Source organism: Cetorhinus maximus, chromosome 24 (assembly GCF_964194155.1).
Source record: "Cetorhinus maximus chromosome 24, sCetMax3.hap1.1, whole genome shotgun sequence".
NCBI classification, from domain to species: Eukaryota; Metazoa; Chordata; class Chondrichthyes; order Lamniformes; family Cetorhinidae; genus Cetorhinus; species Cetorhinus maximus.
The window spans coordinates 23,866,605-23,893,132 of record NC_135902.1 but is presented as its reverse complement, the minus strand read 5'-3'; the positions used below and the strand labels follow the sequence as shown (position 1 = coordinate 23,893,132).

At 43.5% G+C, this 26,528-nt stretch overlaps 1 protein-coding gene across 1 annotated transcript in view; it reads right to left on the bottom strand.

The window, feature by feature from the left end:
- Positions 1 to 26,528, bottom strand: part of acsf2 (acyl-CoA synthetase family member 2) — a 267,757-nt gene that overhangs the window by 216,953 nt on the left and 24,276 nt on the right. The window contains exon 2 of the mRNA XM_078570862.1: positions 2,584 to 2,782. Within this exon, the coding sequence (XP_078426988.1) occupies positions 2,584 to 2,782 (199 nt within the window). The remainder of the gene's footprint in view (positions 1 to 2,583; positions 2,783 to 26,528) is intronic.

The following is a 26,528-nucleotide window of genomic DNA, read 5'->3' as shown; positions in this document are numbered from 1 at the left end:
TGCCTTTGTTTCCTCTAGACTTGACTATTCCAATGCACTTCTGGCTGGTCACCCACATTCTTCCCTCTGTAAAGTTGAGGTCATCCAAAACTCTGCTGCTCAGGTCTTAACCAGCAGCAAGCCTTGTTTACCTATCACTCCTGTTCTCAATGACTGACATCAATTCCTGATCAAGCGATGTCTTGATTTTAAAATTCTCAGCCTCGTTTTCAAATCCCTCCATGACCCTGCTCCTCCCTATCTCTGTATTCTCCTCCAGCCCCACAATTGTTCAAGATATCTGTATTCATCTAATTCTGGCCTCTTGTGTATTCCAAATTATAATTGTTTCATCTTTGGTGACCATGCCTTCAACTACCTAATCCACAAGTTCTGGAATTTACTCCCGACACCTCTCTGCCTCTCCAGCTCCCTTTCCTCCTTTAAGACATTTCTTAAAACCAACTTATTTGACCAAGCTTTCGGTCATCTGATCTAATTTTGCTCCTTCTATGGCTCAGTGTCATACTTCATTTTATAATGCTCCTGTGAAGCACCTTGGGACATTTCATTGTGTTGAAGGCGCTATATAAGTTGTTGCTGTTGTTGAAATCCATTTCTATGCCCACATAGGAAGTTTATGAATGTCTTGTATTTTGGCACAGTCCTCCTCTGTATAACAAAAACAGAAATACCTGGAAAAACTCAGCAGGTCTGGCAGCATCAGCGGAGAAGAGCAAAGTTGACGTTTCAAGTCCTCATGACCCTTCAGCAGAACTAAGTAAAAATAGGAAAGGAGTGAAATATAAGCTGGTTTAGGGGTGGGGTGGGGGGGAGAGAGAAGTGGGGGGGTTGTTGGGACAAGCAAGCAGTGATAGGAGGAGATAACCAAAAGATGTCACAGACAAAAAAACAAAGAGGTCTTGAAGGTGGTGATATTATCTAAAAGAATGTGCTAATTAAGAGTGGAGAGAAGGACAAGCAAGGTAGCTCTAGTGGGGGTGGGGTGAAATAAACGATGGGTGGAATACATTTAAAAATAATGGAAATAGGTGAGAAAAGAAAAATCTATATAAATTATTGGAAAAACAAAAAGCGGGGGAAGAAACGGAAAGGGGGTGGGGACGAAGGAGGGATTTCAAGATCTAAAATTGTTGAACTCAATATTCAGTCCGGAAGGCTGTAAAGTGCCTAGTCGGAAGATGAGGTGCTGTTCCTCCAGTTTGCGTTGAGCTTCACTGGAACAATGCAGCAAGCCAAGGACAGACATGTGGGCAAGAGAGCAGGGTGGAGTGTTAAAATGGCAAGCGACAGGGAGGTCTGGGTAATGCTTGCCCACAGACCGAAGATGTTCTGCAAAGCGGTCACCCAGTCTGCGTTTGGTCTCTCCAATGTAGAGGAAATCGCATTGGGATCAACGAATGCAGTAGACTAAGTTGAGGGAAGTGCAAGTGAAATGCTGCTTCACTTGAAAGGAGTGTTTGGGCCCTTGGACGGTGAGGAGAGAGGAAGTGAAGGGGCAGGTGTTGCATATTCCGCGTTCGCATGGGGAGGTGCTGCAGGAGGGGGTTGAGGAGTAGGGGGTGATGGAGGAGTGGACCAGGGTGTCCCGGAGGGAACGATCCCTACGGAATGCCGCCAGGGGGGGTGAAGGGAAGATGCGTTTGGTGGTGGCATCATGCTGGAGTTGGCGGAAATGGCGGAGGATGATCCTTTGAATGCGGAGGCTGGTGGGGTGATAAGTGAGGACAAGGGGGACCCTATCATGTTTCTGGGAGGGAGGAGAAGGCGTGAGGGCGGATGCACGGGAGATGGGCCGGACACGGTTGAGGGCCCTGTCAACTACCGTGGGTGGAAAACTTCGGTTAAGGAAGAAGGAGGAACTATTTTTGAAGGTAGCATCATCAGAACAGATGCGACGGAGACGAAGGAACTGAGAGAATGGGATGGAGTCCTTACAGGAAGCGGGGTGTGAGGAGCTGTAGTCGAGCTACCTTGCTTGCCTTCCTCCCTACTCTTAATTAGCACATTCTTTTAGATAATATCACCACCTTCAACACCTCTTTGTTCTTTTGTCTGTGACATCTTTTGGTTATCTCCTCCTATCACTGCTTGCTTGTCCCAACAACCCCCCCACCCCTTCTCTCCCCCCCCTCCCCCCCTTAAACCAGCTTATATTTCACTCCTTTCTTATTTTTACTTAGTTCTGTTGACGGGTCATGAAGACTCGAAACGTCAACTTTGCTCTTCTCCGCTGATGCTGCCAGACCTGCTGAGTTTTTCCAGGTATTTCTGTTTTTGTTTTGGATTTCCAGCATCCGCAGTTTTTTGTTTTTACCTCCTCTGTATATCTCTATACTCCAATTTGGAGTTGTCCATAATTTTTAAACTATACTTCCAATTCCAGAGTCCAAATCATTTATCCCTGTAGAGCACCATTCCTCTCCTTTTGCCATGTTAAACTATGTTTAACCCCCGCACTCTGTACTGGAACAACAAAAAGTATTCAGGAGGAGGTACAAACTTTAAAATGGTCCAAATGGGGTTAAACACAAGGAGGGAAGAAAAATATGAAGAACTGTTAAGCAGAAGCAGTGTTCTCACCTCCTGCTTCAACTGTCCAAACGTTTTCCTGACTCCATCATGCAGAAACACCAGTGCTTCTTTATCAGGGTACTTATTGACTACGTCTTCAAGACACTGACCGATGCTTTTGGGGCTGAGTGGCATATCCATGGCACCATGAATGTAACTGGTGGTGAGAATCGGCTTCATTGGGACAACATCTGAATAATGATGTGTTCTAACAAAAAAAGGAAAATTGAGATATTAACACAGGGCATTCAATCATGTTACAATGCATTTAGATAAGACGTTAAACCCAGGACCCGCCGATCTCACAGGTGGAAATAAAAGATCCAGCAGTACTATTCGAAAAAGTACTGGGGTGTCCTGACCAATATTTGCCCCACAACAACATCCCAAACAGATTATTTCATTGTTATCGGACATTAAAGTATCTACTGGCATTCACATTTCCACTTCAATACAAGACCAGAGACCCTGACCTCTGTTCTAATTTCTGTAGCTGCTTCTCAGTCCTATTTTCCTCCATTACTCATTCCATGCTATTCCCAGCATCTTGGTTCCCTCAATTATTCTTCCCAGCTTCCTTCTCTCTTATCACCAAGCTTGAATTCCTTTTGAATGATCTGCAGCCTTCCTTTCTTCTTTCCTCACTATCCTCCATCATGTCCACCAGTCACTACCTCTCCCAGAACAGTGCTCCCTGTCACTCAAATCAACTATCTTCCCTCTGACAGTTTCTCCTTCTTCAATCACCTCACCCTGTTCCAATCCTCTCACCTTACTCAAAATTCTCATCATGTGCTGCCCACCATAGCCATGCAGACTTCCTCAGTGAAAGAGAGTTTAGGGACTGTTAATATTTAAATAAAAATCCCAGCACCTAATTTTAACCAATAGAACTACACCATAAGATTTCACTTCGTTTTTGACAAAACACAAACTTTATTGTATATAACAGGATTAAATAAAACAACCACTATCAATTTAACAATATGATTTATAACTGTGTATGTTATGCACTCGGGTTTACTTCTTACTTCCCCCAAGAATTTGCTTGTAAATCATAGGAACATAGGAGCAAGAGCGAGCTATTTGGTCCCTCGAGCCTGCTCCGCCATTCAAAATTAGAGCAGGCCTGATCTTTTACCTCAACCCCATTCTCCCGCACTATCCCCCTATCCCTTGATGTCTCTACTATCTAGAAATCCATCGATCTCTGTCTTGAACATACTCAATGACTGAGCCTCCACATCCGTCTGGGATAGAGAATTCAAAAGATTTACCACGCTCTGAGTGAAGAAATTCCTCTTCATCTCGGTCCTAAATGGCCTACCTCTTATTCTGAGACTATGCCCCCTGGTTCTAGGTGCCCCAGCCAAGGGGAACATCCTTCCAACCTTGTAGAGCCCGATCAAATCTTAACATTATTTACTTCTGTAACGACCACCCATAAGTATGCCACAGTCCTCTAGGAACTATCTTTAATACTCCTCAGCTCCAGCCATTCTCAGGGTTCAAACTTTAATTTACCCTCTCTTGACTGTGGATGCCTTACTTAGTCCCCTGTCCTGGTTACTTTTCCAATACTTCCAAGCTAATCTGCTGATTACTTCCTTTGGAATAAGACACTGAGGCCCACTGTAGATTCACCTGCTAGCTTCAAACTAGGCAATCTTCCAGTTTCTGTTCCCTCACAAAATTCAAACTAAGATTAGGCCTCACCTGCCTACCATGTGGTCAGTGATGAAGTTAGTGGTTTGCTCTGCTTACAATGTGGGTCTAAAAAACTGTCACCTACTTTGGCTAAATTCTCTGTGAGCTGCAAACTGCACACACCAGTTCCAAGCTGCAACAAACTTTTCAAGCAAACACCCAGATAAATTGAAACCAGAGAGCATTTCTAAATTTCACCCATTTGCATGGTAACATAGCTTGCATTGGGCTGTCCTCAAACTGACCTTTAAGTTAATTATCCCTCATTTACAATTTATTTTTGATCTGATTAAATAGGTTTTATAACCTTTCAGGGTTCACTAAATGCTCTTAAAATCATTTAGCTCCCAAAGCAAAAACATTTCTGTGGACTGCACTTCTTTGCAAGCAGTCTAGAAATCACATCTCCAGTTCTTCAGCTAAATAAGTCCACCAGCTGCTTTATAAGTCTCTCTTCTATTCTGACTTTATCAAAGGAACATGATTCACCTTTTGACCTGCCATTTCTTGATATGTTTATGCAATCTCTAAAACCCAGCATTTTAATTACCATGCCTTTTACAACTTCAATCTTCCCAGAATTAAAAATTACCTCTAAAATATTAACATGAACCATGAACTAGATATTCACAACATGAGGTAGTCCTCCCTTGTCTCCTTAGCTTTGAAGTGAAGTTTCTTTGTGATTTCAAAACACTCCTGGACAACTCTCATGACTTCTCAATCGCTCTTCACATATTCACTGCCACAAGCCCAACCTCATTATCCCTCATAATCACAAGGTCTCAATCACCAGCAAGATTACCTTAGACAACTTCCTCATGTCCCTTACCACCCACATTGCCTTACTCTCATTAACATCTGTTTGTAAAAGATTTCCCCAACTTCTACACCAATTCAATCTTCATCTTCTCTGAGCCTCTCTTTGACAGCCTTGCTCTTCTGAAATCATTCTCCATTTGTTACCCATGCTATTCCCTTGGTTTAGTTACCATCTTTGTTCCTGCAACTTATGGGGCAGAAACTTGCGTATAACTGGTTCATGTCCAGTCTTTCATCCATTGCAAGATCTGGCTTGACTTTATAAAGTATTATTGTGTTCTTACTTGCACTAACCAAAGCCACCTGCTACCCAGGATCATCCTGGAGGGCAGAGCAAACTCATGGTTCCTCTTCTCCACCCCCTCCACACTCATTTGGAACGATAAGTGTGAAGCATTCATGGATTTTGAAGTCTCCAGGATTGAGATCATCCACGGAAATGCCACTACCTCCCCCTTGTTTGACTGATTTATGAGACTTGTCATTAACGTGGAACAGAACTCTCAATGAAAACATTCTACAACAGAATCTTTTTTAACACACTTTATCGATAAGCCACAGATTCAACAGTAAACAGACCATAAAATCCTGTAAACGAGATTTCTTTATTACACCAAAAGGAACAGGTCATAAATTACTGGTGTGGGCCACACCAAAAATTTAGCTAAATTGAACCAACTCCATGTTCCGCCAGGCATACTGAATGGAACTGAGCACTATTTTAAGTCTAAGGTCGCAGATGTTTATGAGCACTAGCACATTTGCCCATTACACGACCACCACAAAAGTTAAAAACAAGTCTACATAAAGTATTGAACAAACATATCTCATCTATATTCAATTAATGTGAGACTTCCCAACAAACAGGAATTTCTGGTTCCCAGCCAGAAATTCCTTATTCCACCCATTGAAACCCTAATCTTTGCAGTTTTAAGTCCATATTTCTAAATCCTTCTCCTTGCTCCTTTTACTCATAACATTCACTGTTATTCATAACAATCCCCTTCCCACTTAACTTGCTGTCTTGGCCCCCCATGTAAAGGAGTTCCCTTTCCTGAGTATTGTCCTTATCCAGTTTAAAACCGTGGTCATTATTCCTCTCCTCAAAAAAAAAATCACCCTTGATCCGTCACTCCTCCAGTCTCTGATTTGCCTTTCCCCTCCTCACCAGTCTCTGATTTGCCTTTCCTCTCCTCGCCAAGTTCTTGAACATGTCATCACTTACAAGCTCAATATCCACCTGTTAAATCCCTCAGTTTCCATCCTGATTACAACATCAACCCCATTCCTCTCATGGAAATCAGACATCAGCTACATTCATGTTAACTTGTGAACTGGTATCTTTTATAACCCACACTGCGAGTGATCTCAACCATTGGTGTACTCAGTATGTATGGGGCTGGCATATCATTACCTGAGCAAAATGGTCCCCTGATGGGAGTAAGCACATTTTAGAAATTGCACTCCAAGGTCTCATTTTACTCTAGGGGGCCCGAAAATAAAAGCTGATAGTTGTTTCCACACAAAGTTGAGTGTTTATCTGGACGCAACAAATTTTACATTCACAGACAAATCCAGCTCACATCGATGCCATAAACCACATGGGAGGTGGTTGGGCATTTCCTTCATAGAGGGGAGTAAAAAGTAAGAAGTGACTATAAGTCACTTTTTTTTTTAAAGTAGTTTCAGCATGGAAAATGGCAAGATAGTATCATCAAATCAAACCCTTCTGGTGAAGGGTCCCAAACAAAATGTTTCCCAATTATAAAATCTTGAAACAAAAGCAAAATACTGCAGATGCTGGAAATCTGAAACAAAAACAGAAAATGCTGGAAATACTCAGGAACTGTGGAGACAGCAAAGAGTTAACTTTCAGGCTTTTTTTTATATTCATTCATACGATGCGAGCATTGCTGGTTGAGCCAGCATTTATTGCCCATCCCTAGCTGCTCTTAAGAAGGTTGTTGTGAGCTGCCTTCTTGAACCGCTGCAGTCCATGTGGTGTAGGTACACCCACAGTGCTGTTAGGGAGAGAGTTCCAGGATTTTGACCCAGCGACAGTGAAGGAATGGCAATATATTTCCAAGTCAGGATGGTGAGTGGCTTGGAGGGAAACTTCCAGGTGGTGGTGATACCATCTATCTGCTGCCCTTGTCCTTCTAGGTCAGTGATCTTCACTATTTTTCAAGCAAGGGTCACTGTAGCAAAAAACCTGTAATGTGGGAGCCACATTGACTAAATTGTCATTGCTTACTATTCCATCATGGTGTAATGTTACAGAGCGACGCACATAACTAAAAAAAAATACTTCAAAATAAATACACATGTACACTTTAAAAATATATAGTATTTATAAAACAATAACCAGGAAAATCTAAGGAATTAAAAATGCACCTATACAAGTAAACATTTAAAAGCTGAATAATGCAAAACTGGAAGAGTTAAATTCCTACATTGGTAAATGAAATAACTATTATATTTTTAAACTTATTTTATTTTAAAAAGAAAAATGTAACTTTCCATTTACAGCATCCCCTGCCTGCTACCAATCCTGCTTCCTGCTCTGCCTGCTCCCTGCAGATCCTCCTCCCCCACAACCTCAGTTGCTTCCCTTTCCAGGACTTGCGTTCCCAGTCAAGAACCTGATCCGATCAAAGTCAGAGCTCCAACATTGTGGAAATGCAAATGCTGATAGTGGAGAGGCACCGAGCTGGAGCTGCTACAATCCATGTTTTTATTTAAATGCTTCCACTTGCTGCTTCCCTCTCCTGAAGCTTCACTGTGAGCAAGGTAGAGCAGCTTCGGCAGTCATTTGAAAAAAGACATGGATGATAACAGCCCCAGCTTGATACTTCTCACTATTGGGGTACATACTTCCACAATGCTGGTGCTCTGGCTTCCGTTCGGATCTGGATCTTGAATGGGAATGCAGGTCCAGGAAAGGGAAGAGGCGAGAGGGTGAGTCAGGAAGTGGGAGGTTTGACGAGAGAGTGGATCAGGGACAGTGAAAGAGGCCACAACTCAAGGGAGCGGGGAGTGGGGGGTAGATTGCAACTCAGAGGTTGGGGATCGGCGAGAGGCTGCTCCAAAGTGGCATCAGCCATACAGGAAACAACGTTAAAACTAATCTCGTGGCGCTCAACAAGATTAAAGGCCCCATTAACTTACCAAAATGGAGTCGGGGAACCACACTTAGTGTTCATGGGAATTGCCCTTGGCTCGCGGGCCTTGCAATCAAAAGCATAGATGGCAGTGATCGTGGGTTTGGAAGGTGCTGTCTAAGGAGCCTTGGTGAGTTCCTGCAGTGCATCTTGTAGATGGTACACACTGCTGCCACTGTGCATTGGTGGTGTAGGGAGTGAATGTTTGTGGATGTGGTGCCAATCAAGCGAGCTGCTTTGTCCTGGACGGTGTCAAGCTTCTTCAGCGTTGTTTAAGCTGCACTCATCCAGGTAAGTGGAGAGTATTCCATCACACTCCTGACTTCTGCTTTGAAGATGGTGGACAGGCTTTCCAGAGTCAGGAAGTGAGTTACTCGCCACAGGATTCCTAACCTCTGACATGCTCTTGTAACAATAATACTGAAGGCTTGTGCTCCAGAACTTGCCGAGCTAAGCTGTGCCAGTACAGCTTCAACACTGACAGTATTCTGACAGTATTTATGTGGCTAGTCCAGTTCAGTTTCTGGTCGATGGTAATACCAGGATGTTGTTTGGGGGGGGTTGGCTGGGGGGGAGAGTCAGTGAGGATAATGTCAAGGGGAGATGGTTAGATTCTCTTTTGTAGGAGATGGTCATTGCCTGGCACTTGTGTGGCATAAATGTCATTTGCCACTTATCAGGCCAAGCCTGGATATTGCTGCATTTGGCCATGGACTGCTTCAGTATCTGAGGAGTCATGAACGGTGCTGAACACTGTGCAATCATCAGCGAACATCCCCACTTCTGACCTTATGATGGAAGGAAGGTCATTGATGACACAGCTGAAGATGGTTGGGCCTAGGACACTACCCTGAGGAATTCCTGCAGTGATGTCCTGGAACTGAGATGATTGACTTTCAACAACCACAACCATCTTCCATTGTGCTAGGTATGACTCCAACCAGCAGACAGTTTTCCCCCCGATGCCCAACTGACTCCAGTTTTGTTAGGACGCCTTGATGCCACACTTGATCAAATGCTGCCTTGATTTCAAGAGCAGTCACTCTCACCTCACCTTGGGAGTTTAGCTCTTTTGTCCAGCTCTTTGTTTGAACCAAGGCTGTAATGAAGTCAGAAACTGAATGGCCCTGGTGGAACCCAAACTGAGCGTCAGTGAGCAGGTTATTGCTAAGCAAGTGTCACTTGATGGCACTGTTGATGGCCCCTCTCATCACTTGCTGATGATCAAGAGTTGACTAATGGGCGCTAACTGGCCAGGTTGGATTTGTTCTGCTTTTTGTGTACACGACATGCCTAGGCAATTTTCCACATTGCCGGGCAAACGTCAGTGTTGTAGCTGTACTGGAAAAGCTTGGCTAGGGGCGTGGCAAGTCTTGGAGCACAAGTCTTCAGTACTATTGTCGGAATGTTGTCAGGGCCCAGAGCCTTTGCAGTATCGAGCACCTTCAGTCATTTCTTGATATCATGTGCAGTGAATTGAATTGGCTGAAGACTGGCATCTGTGATGCTGGGGGCCCCGGAGGAGGCCGAGTGGGTCATCCACTCGGCACTTTTTGCCGAAGATTGTTGCGAATGCTTCAGCCTTATCTTTTGCACTGATGTGTTGGGCTCCTCCATCATTGAGGATAGGGGTATCTGTGGAGCCTCCTCCTCCAGTGATTTGTTTAATTGTCCACCACCATTCACGACTGGGTGAAGCAGGACTGCAGAACTTAGATCTGATCCATTGGTTATGAAATCACTTAACTCTGTCTATCACTTGCTGCTTATGCTGTTTGGCACGCAAGCATTCCTGTGTTGTCTCATTTTTAGGTATGCCTGGTGCTGCTCCTGGCTTACCCTCCTGCACTTTTCATTGAACCAGGGTTGATCCCCTGGCTTGATGGTAATGGTAGAGTGGGGAATATGCTGGGCCATGAGGTTACAGATTGTGTTCGAGTACAATTCTGCTGCTGCTGATGGCCCACAGCACCTCCAGTCTTGAGTTGCTGAATCTGTTCATAATCTTTCCCATTTAGCACGGTGGTAGAGCCATACAATACGATGGTATCCTCAATGCAAAGATGGGACTTCATCTCCACAAGGACTGTGTGGTAGTCACTCTTGCCGATGCTATCATGGACAGATGCATCTGTGGCAGGCAGGTTGATGAGGATGAGGTCAAGTATGTTTTTCTCTCTTGTCGGTTCCCTCACCACCTGCCGCAGACCCACTATAGGGCTCGGCCAGCCCAGTGAGTACTGGTGCTACCAAGCCACTCTTGGTGATGGACATTTAGGTCCCCCACCCAGAATACATTCTGCACCCTTGCCACCCTCAGTGCTTCCTCCAAGTGGTGTTCAACATGAAGGAGTAATGATTCATCAGCTGAGGGGGGACAGTAAGTGGTAAACAGCAGCAGGTTTCCTTGCCTATGTTTGACCTGATGCCATGAGACTTCATGGGGGCCGGAGTCGATATTCAGGACTCCCAGGGCAACTCCTTCCCAACTGTAAACCACTGTGCCGCTGTCTCTTCTGAGTCTGTCCTGATGGTGGGACAGGACATACCCAGGGATGATGATGGTGGTGTCTGGGACATTGCTTGTAAGGTATCATTCCATTAGTATGACTATGTTAGGCAATTCTAGTCTGTGAGACAGACTTGACTAGTCTCTATGACAGCTCTCCCAATTTTGGTACTAGCCCCAGATGTTAGTAAGGAGGACTTTGCAGGGTCAACAGGGCTGAGTTTACCGTTATCGTTTCCGGTGCCTAGGTCAGGTGGTACGTCTGGTTCCATTCCTTTTAGGCTTTTTAGCAGATTGGTACAACTAAATGGCTTGCTAGGCCATTTCAGAGGGCAGGTAAGAATCAACCACATTGCTTTGGGTTTGGAGTCACATGTAGGTCAGACCAGGTAATCTTAGGGAAGGAAATCTGTGAACCAGATGGGTTTTTACGATAATCGACAATGGTTTCATGGTCATCATTGGACTTTTAATTCCAGATTTATATTGGTGGGTTTTGAACCCGTGTCTCTGGATTACTGGTCTAGAGACAATAACACTATGCTACTGCCTCCCCACTTTCTTCAGAGCAGATTGCAACATGACCTAAACTGCAGTTAGCTATAAGTGGTTGGATACCCCAGGAAAGGGTAGAGTCCTCCCAGTATCATACATAGCTACACTGATTAGCAATGGTGTTAAATGAAGTGCAGCTAACTTTAGACATGTGGGAACTCAATCTAGTGAAAGGGGAGCTGAAAGTAAATGGCCAAAGTAACACAGGATCAAGAACGCAGTAATACATGGGTTTATTTTGAGGGCTTCTAGGGAACACTGGATCAGGATTATTTATCCTGGTAATTGATCCATGCAATGAAATGCCCTGGAAGTCTGGCAAACATATAAAATAGCACTAAAATGAAAAATGGCAAAAGCAGAAACTCATTAATAACCAAAAAGAATGGCAAATTGCAAGTTTACTTGTACCACAAAATCCTAACTTTGTTCACACTGCCAACTTGTAAGAAAATGAAGGGCCAGTTTGCTAATACAAACTATCCCAGCAACTCAGCTGCACTCTCTGGGTGCTGAGAACTGAAGCTAGACAAAGGAAGTTCATAGATGTCAAACCCACAAAGCTTGCTAGAAAGGTGGACAATGTAAATAAACAAACAAATCAGATCGCCCTCAGTTGTGAGACCAAAGCTCGATGTGACAATCAGTTAAATTCCAAGCTTATTAATATTTTGGGGATCGCATTCCACAACTCAGATTATTTTCCCTGTGAAAACTGAAATCCACTGATTTTGACTGTGACATAGGAAAACAAAGTTATACTACAAGTGAAACAAAAACAGAATTACCTGGAAAAACTCAGCAGGTCTGGCAGCATCGGCGGAGAAGAAAAGAGTTGACGTTTCGAGTCCTCATGACCCTTCAACAGATGACTCGAAACGTCGACTCTTTTCTTCTCTGCACTTATCAGCATTGTTGATGACCCCTTCCATCACTTTACTGATGATCGAGGATAGACTGATGGGGTGGTAATTGGCCGGGTTGAATTTGTCCTGCCTTTTGTGTATAGGACATACCTGGGCAAATTTCCACATAGCCGGGTACATGCCAGTGTTGTAGCTGTACTGGAACATCTTGGCTAGGGGCACGGCAAGTTTTGGAGCACAAATCTTCAGTACTATTGCCGGAATATTGTCAGGGCCATAGCCTTTGCAGTATCCAATGCCTTCACCCATTTCTTGATATCAAGTGGAGTGAATTCAATTGGCTGAAGACAGGCATCTGTGATCCTGGGCATCACCTGAGGAGACTGGGATGGATCATCCACTCGGCACTTCTGGCTGCTTCAGCCTTATCTTTTTGCACTGATATGCTGGGCTCCCCCATCATTGAGCATGGGGCTATTTGTGCAGTCTCCTCGTCCAGTGAGCTGTTTAATTGTCCACCACCATTCATGACTGAATGTGGCTGGACTGCAGATCTTAAAGATCTGAACCGTTAGTTGTCGGATCGCTTAGCTCTGTGTATTGCATGCTGCTTACGCTTTTTGGCACACAAGTTACCCTGAGTTGTAGCTTCACCAGGTTGATACCTCATTTTTAGGCTGGCTGATCAGCTAAAATGTTATGCAGCATTTCATTGATTACAGCATGGTTCCTTTTACGGAGCCCATTGCTGAAATGATTTTCAACTGTAATATTCGTGAACTGATCTTCATGTTTTTGCATATATCTCTAATCTAGTTGTTGGTAAATCCACTCCATTTTCAGTAAGAAACTTCACTGGTTCCCAAGTCTGGTTCCTATTCATGTCTGCATGGTTTTGTATATCATAAGCCTTCACGCATGATTCAAAGCATCTCTGTGAACTGCCCAAAGCAGAGAGGGGTAGGGTCCTCCAAATGACACAAGTGCAGAAAATTTGAGGAAGGGAATGAAAATAATGATCAAGCCAAACAAATTACACTGGTGACAGAGTTTTAGTCCTGTAATGAATGTGTCAGTCACAGAGTTGTTTAACTGTGCAGTGCTAGGTAACGCTTGCACTTTGACATTGGATGGAACAGATTAGTTAAAATGTTACCTTAATTCATTTAGTAGTGAGGATAGACAAAGCTAAGGAATATAAAAGTATGACTTGTTTTACATTTGGTGATTATGGCATATTGAAATCACTAATGAGAGTTGTATTACCATGCAAAATTGTTGGTGTATGCCATTTTATAAGTACTGATGTAGTCCCCAATGAGATACTTATGCTGTTGAGTAAACCTTCTATGGGCACAAACGAAACTTGACGTGGAGCTTGATAAGGTTTTTTTTGGAATGTCAGTTGATCTGCAATTTAACCAGTCAAGCCATTATTTATCCCCATAACAAAACCTGACGTTTCTCAGAGTGCTAGGCAAGTATCAATAGCATTAAGTATTGAGAATCAGAGAGGAATAAAGCAAATTGTCGTAAAATTACAATTTGCTCATCCTTCTTGGCAAAGATTGAGAATCCTGCTAAAGGATGTAGGTGTGGTTGCTGAAAAGTATACAAGGCTAACAGAAGAGATTAGTGAGAAGTGTGAAACCTGTTATAAAAGAAAAGTGGAGGACACGCCTATGTTCTATTGTATGTCTTTCATTGACACGAGACTTTAATAAGGTAGTTACCAAGGATTTAAAGGTCTGGGACAATGACAAATATTCTCATTCTACATTGTGTAGATTAAGTCTTTCTACAATAATATTTAGTAAGGACAAAAGGCTTAATATAGACAAAACCATGAAGAAACCAGTGAAGTTTCCTACTGATAATGGAGTGGATTTACCAATGACTAGATTAGAGACATGTGGGAAAACATGAACATCAGTGCATGAATATTCCAGTTGAAAGTCATTCCAGCAATGGACTCTGAAAGGAATCATGCGGTGATCAATGAAATGCTGCATAAAATTTTAGCTGGTCAGCCAGCCTGAAAATTAACCGGCCTAGCATGGGTGGTTCATACAAAGAATTCAATCCAGCTGTTTGGAGGATTAATCAATTAGTCTGAGTGAAGGACCAAGTTGTCTTCTATGCTTGTGATAGTCATTCTGTTCTAGAATGCATGACAGTTATTTCTTTTTCTGTACATTTGAATGTTTTCCATGCAGGGGGACAAGCTTCATCAAGGTTGGGGTCTCAGAAAAGATTTAGAGAGCATTGAGGCAACATATAAGACCATCTCAGGCACAATTTAATTCAGAAGATTTGGTGCATGGTACACTGTCTCAAATCCAGCCATTATTTAACTTGCTGTACATAATTTTAATTAACAGGAGTAAGATAACTTATTGGTAGGTTTGGCTAGGTGCTGCACTGGTGCAATGACGTACTGACTAGTTTTCGTGCGCCTGTCTTTTCCTGTGATCTGAGTGACCCTTGACCCAATCTGACCCACCCCAACCTAACCGCCCAACCCAAAGACCAGCAAAATCCATATATTGGCATGGGAATCAGTCCCAAGATTGTCAGTTTTGAGGCAGTGTACCTGTATTATAAAAGACAGGGTCATGGGGAATGAAAAGGCAATAAGGCAATAGCTGATTTAGACTCTGACTCAGATGTTTACAGCACAATAGGATGCCATTCGGCCCATCGTGTCTGCACCGGTCAACAAAGATCAGACTACACTAATCCCATTTTCCAGCGCTTGGCCCATAGCCTTGGAGGCTATGGCAACACAAGTGAATATCTAAATACTTCTTAATTGTTATGAGAAATTCTGACTCAATCACGCTTTCAGGCAGTGAGTTCCAGACCCCCACTACCCTCTGGATGAAAGATTTTCTCAACTCTTTCTTATCCTTCTACCTCTTACCTTAAATCTATGCCCCCTGGCTATTGACCCCTCTACTAATGGAAGAAGTGCCTTCCTATCCACCCTATCTATGCCCCTCAAAATTTTATACACATCTATCAGGTCCCCTCTCAACCTTCGCTGCTCCAAGGAAAATAACACCAGCCTATCTAATCTTTCCTTATAGCTCAGATCCTCCAGCCCAGGCAGCATCCTGGTAAATCTCCTCTGCACCCTCTCCAGTGCAATCACATCCTTTCTATAATGTGGTGATCAGAACTGCATGCAGTACTCCAGCTGTGGCATAACCAGAGTTTTTATATAGTTCCAGCATAGCCTCCCTGCTTGTGTGTTGTGTGATTCGGCTAATAAGGGCAAGTATCCCATATGCCTTCTTAATCACCTTATCTACCTGCCCTGCTACCTTCAGAGATCTGTGGATATGCTTACCAAGGTCCCTCTGATCTCCAGTACTTTCCAGGGTCCTACCCTCCATAGTGCATTGCCTCACACTTTTCCGGGTTGAATTCCATTTGCCACTGCTCTGCCCCCTTGACCAGTCCTTTGATATCCTCCTGCAGTTTACGGCTATCCGCCTCACTATTAACGCCCTACCAATTTTTGCGTCATCCGTGAACTTCTTGATCATACCCCCTACGTTTAAGTCCAAATCATTTATGTGCCCCACAAACAGCAAGGGCCCCAGGACTGGGCCCTGCAGAACCCCATTGGAAACAAACTTCCAGTCACAGAAACATCCCTCTACCATCACCCTCTGCTTCCTGCCTCTTTTGGCTCCAAGATGCCACTTTGCCTTGGATCCTATGGGCTCTCACTTTCTTTGTCAGTCTGCCATGAGGGACCTTATCAAAAGCCTTGCCAAAGTCCATATAGACCACATCAAATATATTACCTTCATCAACATTCCTGCTTACCTCCTCAAAAAATTCAATCAAAGTTGTCAAACATGACCTCTTAAATCCATGCTGAATATCCCTGATTAATCTATGTCTCGCCAAGGGCAGATACATTCTGTCCCTCAGAATTCTTTCTGGTAACTTTCCCACCACCAAGGTTAGACTGACTGGGGAACAAAATAAATGAATTAACGGCACAAATAAAGGCTAATGGGTATGATCTTATAGCCATTATGGAGACGTGGTTACAAGGAGGTCAAAGCTGGGAACTAAATATTCAGAAGTATGTAACTTTTTGAAAGGACAGGCAGAAAGGAAAGGGTGGTGGGGTAGCTTTGTTAGTATGAGTTGGAATACGTACGAAAGCAAGAAAGGAATTTGGATCGGAAGATGTAGAATCCATATGGGTGGAGGTAAGAAATAAAAAGGGGAAAACTGGTGGGATTAGTCTATAGGCCCCTGACAGTAGCTATACTGTAGGACAGAATATAAATCAGGAGATAATGAGGGCATGTAACAAAGGCATTACATTAATCATGGGTGACTTTAATCTTCATGTAGATTGGGAAAATCAAATTGGCAGAGGTAGACACGAGCAAGGATTCATCGAGTGTCTTCGGGACAGTTTCTTAGAACAATATGTTGTGAATCCAACCAGGGACCAGGCTATTTTGGATCTGGTAATGTGTAATGAGGCAGGTTTAATAAATGATCTCAGAGTAAAGGACCCCCCCTAGGAAACAGTGACCATAATGTGGTAGAATTTAGCATTCAGTTTGAGAGTGAGAAACTTAGTTGGGAAACATCTTTGCTAAACTAAATAAGGGTAATTACAATGGAATGAGGGCAAAATTGGCTAGAGTAGACTGGAAAAGCGGTTTAGCAGAAAAAGCAGTTGATAAACAATGGCAGATGTTTAAGAAAATAGTTCATGACTCACAACAAAGATATATCCCAGTGAGGAAGAAGGATTCAAGGAAGGGGATAAACCAACCATGGTTAACCAAGGAAGTTAAGAACAGTATCAAACTGAAAGAAAAAACATACAATTTGGCAAAGATTAGTGGTAAGCCAGAGGATTGGGAAAGTTTTAAAACCCAACAAAAGATGACCAAAAAAATAATAAAGAGGGAGAAAATAAACTTTGAGGGTAAACTAGCAAGTATTTTAAAAACAGACAATAAGAGCTTCTTTAAATATATAAAAAAGAGACAGGCCGAAGTGAACATAGGCCCCTTTGAGAATGAGGCTGAGAAAATAATAATGGGAAACCAGGAAATGGCAGAGGAATAATTACTTTGCATCACAGTAGAAGATACTAATAGTGTTCCAAAAATACTAAATAATCAAGGGGCAAAAGGGAGTTGGGGGCGGGGGGTGGGGGAGGAAAAAAATACAATAACTATCACTAGAGAAAAAGTACTAGGGAAACTAATGGGGTTAAAGGCCGATAAGTCCCCTGGGCCTGATGGGTTGCATCCTAGGATATTAAAGGAAGTAGCTACAGAGATAGTGGATGCACTGGTAGTAATCTTCCAAGAATCCTTAGATTCTGGAAAAGTCCCAGAGATTGGAGAATGGCCAATGGAACATCCTTATTCAAAAGGGGAGGGAGACAAAAACAGGTAACTATAGGCCAGTTAGCTTAACATCTGTCATTGGGAAAATGTTGGAGTCTATTTTAAAGGATGTTATAGCAGAGCATTTAGAAATACATAATCTAATCAAGCAGAGTCAGCATGGCTTCATGAAGGGGAATCTTGCCAAACAAATTTGTTACAATTCTTTGAGGAGGTAACAAGCAGGATAGATAAAAGGAAACCAGTAGATTCAATATATTTGGATTTCCAAAAGGCGTTTGATAAGGTACCGCACATCAGGCTACTTAATAAGATAAGAGCCCATGGTGTTGGGGGCAGTATATTAGCATGGTTAGAGGATTAGCTAACTAATAGAAGACAGAGAGTTGGGATAAGGGGGGCATTTTCAGGATGGCAACCTGTAACTAGTGGAGTGCCACAGGGATCAGTGCTAGTGCCTCAATTATTTACAATATGTATTAATGACTTAGATGAGGGAAGTGAATGTGCTATCACCAAGTTTGCGGATGACACAAAAATAGGTGGGAAGGCAAGTGGTAAGGATGGCACAAAGAGTCTACAGAGGTTAATGAGTAGGCAAAAAACTTGGCAGATGGAACATAATGTGGGAAAATGTGAGGTTATGCACTCTGGCAGGAAGAATAGAGGAGCTGAATATTATTTAAATGAAGAAAGACTGCAGAAGGCTGCAGCACAGAGGGATTTAGGAGACCTCGTGCATGAATCCCAAAAAGCTAACATACAAGTTCAACAGGTAATAGGGAAGGCAAATGGAATGTTGACCTTTATTTCAAAGGGAATGGAGTATAAAAATAGGGAAATCTTGCTAAAACTATTCAAGGCTCTAGTTAGACCACACCTAGAATACTCTGAACAATTTTGGTCCCCTTATCTAAGGAAAGATATACTGGCATTGAAGGCAATCCAGAGAAGATTCACTAGGTTGACCCCAGGGATGGAGGGATTTTCTTATGAGGAGAGGTTGAGTAGGTTGGGCCTGTACTTATTGGAGTTTAGAAGAATGAGAGGCAACCTTATTGAAACATATGAGATTCTTAGTGGGCTTGACAGGGTAGATGTTGAGAGGTTGTTTCCCCTTGTGGGTGAGTCTAGGAACAGAGGGCATAATCTCAGAGTAAGGGGCGCCCATTTAAAACAGAGATGAGGAAGAATTTTTTCTCTCAGAGGGTAGTCAATCTGTGGAATTTTTTACCGCAGGAGGGCTGTAGGGGCTGGGTCGTTAAGTATATTCAAGGCTGAGATAGACAGGTTTTTAATCAGTAAGGGAATCAAGGGTTATGGGGGTTGGGCAGGAAAGTGGAGTTGAGGATTATCAGATCAGCCATGATCTCATTGAATGGCCTACTTCTGCTCCTACATCTTATGACCGGTAATTTTCTGGTCTATCCCTTCCTCTCTTTTTTAATAATGGGACAAGATTAGCAGTCCTTCATTCCTCTGATACCTCACCTGTGGCCAGAGAAGATTTGAAAATTACTGCCTGGGCCCCTCATATCTAGCCTGCGGATTTATCCACTTTTAAGGCCGCTAAACCCGCCAGTACCTCCTTTCTCTTTACGTCAATTTCCTCTAATATTTCACTGTCCTCCATTCTGATGTCTATACTTACATCGTCCTTTTCCACTGTAAAGACTGACGCAAATTATTCATTGAGAACTGTACCCACGTCTTCCGGGTCCATGCACAGATTACCTCTGTGGTCCCTAATTGGCCCTACTCTTTCCCTAGTTATTCTCTTGCTCTTTATATATTAAAAAAACCCCTTTGGGTTTTCCTTTATTCTGCCCAGCAATGCTTTGTCATGCACTCTCTTAGCTTTCCTAATTTCCTTTTTAAGATCCCCCTTGCACTTTTTATACTCCTCCAGGGACTCTGCCTTACTGAGCCCTCGGTATCTGCCATAAGCTTCTCTTTTTTTCTTAATCCTAACATTTATGTTCCTTGACATCCAGGGTTCTCCGGACTTGGTTCCCCCCTCTGCCTTTGTCTTTATCGGAACATATTTGCCCTATACTCTCCCCTATCTCCTCTTTGAATGCATCCCACTGCTCTGACACAGTTTTATCTGCAAGTAGCTGCTCCCAGTCCACTTGGGCCAAATTGTATCTCATCTTCGTAAAATTAGTCTTTCCGCAGTTTAGAGCTTTTAATCCCAGCCCAACCTTATCCTTTTCCATGACTATTCTAAATCTGAGTTTTGGTTACTATCTCCAAAATGCTCCCTGACTGATACGCCTTCCACCTGCCTGGGTTCATTTCCAAACATTAGGTAAAGAACTGCCCCTTCCCTTGCTGGGCTTTCTATGTACTGGCTAAAAATGTTCTCCTGGATGCAACTTAAGAATTTTGCTCCCTCCATACCTTGCACACTAAAACTGTCCCAGTTAAGCTTTCGGCAGTCAAAATCCCTTACTATTACTGCCTTATTATTCTTACACTTCTGTGAAATTTGATTACATATTTGATCCTCTATCTCTCCCTGATTGTTTAGGGGCCTATAGTACACACCCAATAGCGTGTTTGCCCCTTTTGTGTTTTTTACTTCTACCCATATGGCCTCATTTGATGATCCTTCCAAGATAACATCCCTCCTCACTGCTATAATTGATCCCTTTGATCAATATTGCAAGCACCCCTCTTCTATCTCCCTCTCTACCTTGTCTGAATACCCGATTACCAGGTATGTTGAGCTGCCGATCCTGCCCTTCTTTTAGCCAAGTCTCGGTCACAGCTATGATATCATACTCCCACGTTCCTATCTGTGCCCTCAGCTCGTCTGTCTTATTCCTCAGGCTCCTTACATTAAAGTATATTCCAGTTAGCCTTGCTAAACTCACTTTTTTCTTATGTAGCCTATGTTTCCTTTGTCTTTCAGACTCACTTACTAGCGTTTTAACTTCTAATTCCATCTCAGCTTCTCTCCCCTCTGAACTACTTTTCAGGATCCCATCCCCCTGCTAGTTTAGCTTAAATCTGCCCCAAAAGCATTAGCTTTAAGTTCCCCCCTGCACTTCATCCTGTTCAGATGTAACCCATCCAACTTGTACAGGTCCCACCTCCCCTAGAAATGGTCCCAATGCCCCCGGAATCTAAAGCCCTCCCTCCTGCACCATCTCCCCAGCCATGTATTCATCTGCTCTATCCTTCTGTTCCTATATTCACTACTGCGTGGCACCGGGAGTAATCCGGAGATTACTACCTTTGAAGTCCTGCTTTTCAATTTCCTACCTAACTCCCTAAAATCTGCTTGCTGGACCTCATTTCTCTTTCTTCCTATGTCATTGGTCCAAACATGGACCACAACCTCTGGCTGTTCACCCTCCCCCTTCAGAATGCCCTACAGCCATTCCGTAACATCCTTGACCCTGGGACCTGGAGGCAACACACCATCCTAGAGTCACGTCTACGGCTGCAGAAGCACCTGTCTACGCCCCTCACTAACGAATCCCCTCCCACTATTGCCCTTCCACATTTCTTCCTCCCTCGCTGAGCACCTGAGCCACCCACAGTGCCATGGCCTTGGCTCTGGTTGGCCTCCACAGAGGAACCGTCACTCTCACCGTTTTCCAAGGGCGAAAAATGGTTTGCGAGTGAGATGTACTCGGGGGGATTCCCTCACTACCTGCCTGGTCCCCTTCTTCTGTCTGGCGGTCACCCATTCCCTCTCTACTTGCACCTCCTTAAGCTGCAGGGTGACGACGTCTTGAAACATGCTGTCCACAAACCTCTCAGCCTCGTGAATGCACCGTAGTGCTCCCAGATGCCGCTCAAGCTCCAAAACCCGGAGCTCAAGTTGTTCCAGTCAGAAGCACCTCCTGCACACTTGGTCATCCAGACCACCAGGAGGGTCTAGGATTTCCCACATAGCGCAGGATGTGAAAATCACAGGACTGAACTCCCCAGACATATCTTAACTAAATAGAATATGGACCCTTGTTTTTATTTTACCCTTACTCCTACTTGTGTATAGACTAGATGTTAGATCCTCTAGGTGCTGCTGACTGCCTGTCCCCGGGGTCCTCCTCTCACTCTCCTCTTGGTGCTGCTGATTGCCTGTCCCAGAGTCCTCCTCTTGCACGGTCTTCTGATATGACATTTGGTAAGATTGATTGTCATGTTTGACAAGTACTAACGGTTAAGGTTTATTCCTTACAATTATGCGTCATAACATCAGGTCAAACATGGGCAAGGAAACCTCCTGCTGATTACCATGTACCACTGCCTCTCACTCAGCTGAGTCAGTACTCCTCCTTCACATTAAGGATACTCTCCATCGTGTTGTGTGACACTACCACCATGCCAAGTGGGATAGATTTCGTACAGGTCTAGCAAATCAAGACTGGGATCTGTGATCCCACAACCAATGGATCAGGTCTAAGCTCTGCAGTACTGCAACAAACAGTGGTGAATGGTGGAGGACAATTAAACAACTCACAAGAGGAGGTGGCTCCATAAATGTTCCCATTGTCAATGATGGGGGAGCCAGCACATCAGTGCAAAAGATAAGGCTGAAGCATTTGTAACAAACTTCAGGTAGAAGTGCTGAGTGGATGATCCACCTCGGCCTCCTCTGGAGGTTCCCAGCATCAAATGCCAGTCTTTAGCCAATTCGATTCACTCCACGTGATATCAAGAAATGGCTAAGGGCACTGGATACAGAAAAGGCAATGGGCCCTGACAATATTCCAACAATAGTACTGACGAATTATGCTCCAGAACTTGCCATACTCCTAGGTAAGCTGTTCCAGTACAGCTACAACACTGGCATCTACCTGAAAATGTGGAAAATTGCCCAGGTATGTCCTGTACACAAAAAGCAGGACAAATCCAACCCGGCCAATTACCACCCCATCAGTCTACTCTCGATCATCAGTAAAGTGATGTAAGGAATCATTAACAGTGCTATCAAGCAGCACTTGCTTCAAAATAACCTGCTCACTGACGCTCAGTTTGGGTTCCACCAGGATCACTCAGCTCCTGACCTCATTACAGCCTTGGTTGAAACATGTACAAAAGAGCTGAATCCAAAGGTGAAGTGAGAATGACTGTCTTTGACATCAAGGCAACATTTAACTGAGCCCTAGCAAAACTGGAGTCAGTGGGAATCAGGGGGAAAACTCTCCACTGGTTGGAGTCATACCTAGCACAAAGGAAAAAGGTTGTGGTTGTTGGAGGGCAATCATCTCAGTCCCAGGACATCACTGCAGGAGTTCCTCAGGGTAGTGTCCTAGGCCCAACCATCTTTAGCTGCTTCATCAATGACCTTCCTTCAACTATTATGCCAGAAGTGGGGATGTCCGCTGATGACTGCACAATGTTCAGCACCATTCACGACTCCTCAGACACTGATATAGTCTACATCCAAATGCAGCATGACCTGGACAATATCTAGGCTTGGGCTGACAATTGCCAAGTAACATTTGTGCCACATAAGTGCCGGACAATGACCATCTTCAACAAGAGAATCTAATCATTGCCCCTTGACATTCAATGGCATTACCATCACTGAATCTCCCAGTATCAACATCTAGTGGGTTACCATTGACCAGAAACTGAACTGGGCTAGCCATATAAATACTGTGGCTACTAGAGCAGATCAGAGACTAGGAATCAAAGGCTCAGTAACTCACCTCCTGACTCCCCAAAGCTTGTCCACCATCTACAAGGCACAAATCAGGAGTGTGATGGAATACTTGCCACTTCCCTGGATGAGTGCAGCTCCCACAACACTCAAGTAGCTCAACACCATCCAGGACAAAGCAGCCTGCTTGATTGGCACCCCATCCACAAACATTCACTCCCTCCACCACCAACACACAGTACCAGCAGTGTGTACCATCTACAGGATGCACTGCAGGGACTCACCAAGGATCCTTAGACAGCACCTTCCAAACCCACGACCACTACCATTTACACAGACAAGGGCAGCAGACACATGGAAATATCACCACCTGGAATCTCCCCTCTAGGTCACACACATCCTGACTTGGAAATATATCACTGTTCCTTCACTGTCGCTGGGTAAAATCCTGGAACTCCCTCCCTAACAGCACTGTGGGTGTACCTATACCACAGGGACTGCAGCGGTCCAAGAAGGCAGCTCACCACCACCTTTTCGAGGGCAATTAAGGATGGGCAACAAATGCTAGGTAAGCCAGCGACATCCACATTCCATGAATAAATTTTTAAAAGTTAATTGGAATTCATTACAAAATCTTGGACTCTGAGGAGCAGCTGAAAGTTAACAAGATAGCTTGTACCTCAAAAGCTCATGGTGTTTGTGGTGAAGCTCCTGAGGAACAGAATACAGTAAATGAAGGGCTGGATAATAGTAATGTTAGTGGTCATGGCACCTAGGACAAAGCTATCACATTTCAGAGTGGGTACTCAAGTGACATATATTCCATGAGGGATCCAGTGAATGGAGGGATGTGTCAAATTTGGGACATGCAGAATAAGTTATTAGTGAGTTTCAATATTCGCTGAACGTTCAGGATGATGGCCAAGAAGGGAGACCCATGGACTGGCAGAATGGGGTGAGAATGGAGAGTGCAGTGCAAGTATTAATAGTGAGTCCAGAAGCGACTCAGCACCAAAAAATTATCAAGTACCAGAGAAAGATCCTCTAATAATGCAGGAGGAAAATCTCATAGCAGTACTCCCTTCACAGACATCACAGAATTGTTATGGTGTAGAAGGAAGTCATTCGGCCCATTGTGTCTGCACTGGCTCTCTGAGCATTTTAACTTTGCCAATCTTCTGCCTTTTCCCTGTAACCCTGCACATTGTTTCTACTTAAATAATCATCCAATGCCCTCTTGAATGCCTCAATCAAACCTGCCTCCGCCACACTTCCAGGCAGTGCATTTCAAACCCTAACTACTCGCTGTGTGAAAAAGTTTTTTCTCACCTCACATTTGCTTCTTTTGCAAAACACTTTAAAACTGTGCCCTCTGGTTCTCGATCCATTTATGAGTGAGAACAGTTTCTCCCTATCTACTCTGTCCAGGCCCCTCATGATTTTGAAAACTTCTATCAAGTCTCCTCTCAGCCTTCTCCTCTCCAACGAAAACAGTCCTAACTTCTCCAATCATTCCTCATAACTGAGGTGTCTCATCCCTGGAACCATTCTCATAAACCTCTTCTGTACTCTCTCCAATACGTTCACATCCTTCCTATAGTGTGGCGCCCAGTCCTCCAGATAAGGTCTAACCAGTGTCTTAATAAGTTCATCATAACCTCCCTGCTCTTGTACTCTATGCCCCTATTAATGAAGCCAAGAATACTGTATGCTTTAGAAACAGCTCTCTCTACCTGTCCTGCCACCTTTAATTATTTATGTACATATACACCCAGGCCTCTCTGCTCCTGCACACCCTTTAGAATAGTCTCCTATATGTTATACTGTCTCTCCATGTTCTTTGTACCAAAGTGTATAACCTCACACATCTCCGCATTGAACTTTATCTGCCACCTATCTGCCCACTCCACCAATGTGTCGATGTCCTTTTGAAGTTCTACACTGTCCTCCTCACAGTTTACAATTCTCCCAAGTTCTGTGAAATTGTCCCCTGCACACCAAGATCTAGATCATTTATATATATCAGGAAAAGCAAGGGTCCCAATATGTCCCAAACATCAAGTGCAATAGAGTTTGTAGACTGAATAGGTTAGACAATGAAATAAAGACGATAGAACAGTCTCAGAAGATTACTAGAAGCAGAAGTCCTCAAGATCATGAGATTTTGGTGGCTGCCAATAAATTTGAGAATAAATCAATGAGAGTCAAACAAAAGGAATTAGATGGAGAGTTTGGAGTTTATTTTGAGATACCAGATAAGGGGCAACCAGCTTTATCACATTGGTGTCACACAGAATTTGTACTGAAGAAGTCTTTGTTATGATCAGGGGAGAGATGTGGGATAATTTCTCCCTATTTCCCCCTCAACTGACCATAAGATTTTTTAAAATTTCATTAGATATGGGCATCGCTGGCTAGACCAGCATTTTTTGCCCATCCCTAATTGCCCTTGTTCAGAGGCCTTTTTAAGAGTCAACCACATTGCTGTAGGTCTGGAGCCACATGTAGGCCAGACTAGGTAAGGACAGCAGATTACCTTCCCTAAAGCGACAATTGATACCAAGACTTTTAATTCCAGATTTTTTTATTGAATTCAAATTCCGCCATAGCGGGATTCGAACCTGGGTCCCCAGAGCATTACCCTGGGTCTCTGGATTACTAGTCCTTTACTAGTCCACTACACCATCGCCTCCCCTTAGATGTACTTTAGAGAAGTGTTTATCCCCTTGAGTGCTGTGAATTTAAAGAATAGAGACAAAACCGGCTTTCTGCTAAGTTTAAATCAAAAGAAAAGGTTAACTGTTTATTTCCCAAAACACCTGAAAATATGTGCAACAAACACCCACTCCTCTCATACATGACACATAGAATTTATAAAAATGTTAGATTACTTAAAAGTCCTGAAAATCAATATTGCTCTGTGTCTCCTAGAAGGCTGTCAAAAGCGTTGCAAGCCTGGAAGTTCACTCAAGACAACAAAACGAAGGTCGGAGGTTCCTGGTGATGGACTTACAATGGTATTCCAAGCAATAACATTTTTCTGTCTTTTCAGTCAAAAACTTTGGTTAAACCTCTATGGTGATGAGGTATAATTTTGTAAGTAGATCAAACTTCTCTGCCTATGGTGGATTTTCAAGACAGGGTCCAACCTTGTGAGAGACGACTTTCCTCTGGCCTTCATATCCCAGACTAACCCTCTCTTCGCCCAGTCCTTCGAACGAATAACATTTTTTCTATTTCAAGCCAGGTTCTGTCATGTGCCAACAGTATCAATGTTTTCCACTGTCTACACAATGGGTTGATAGCAGATGT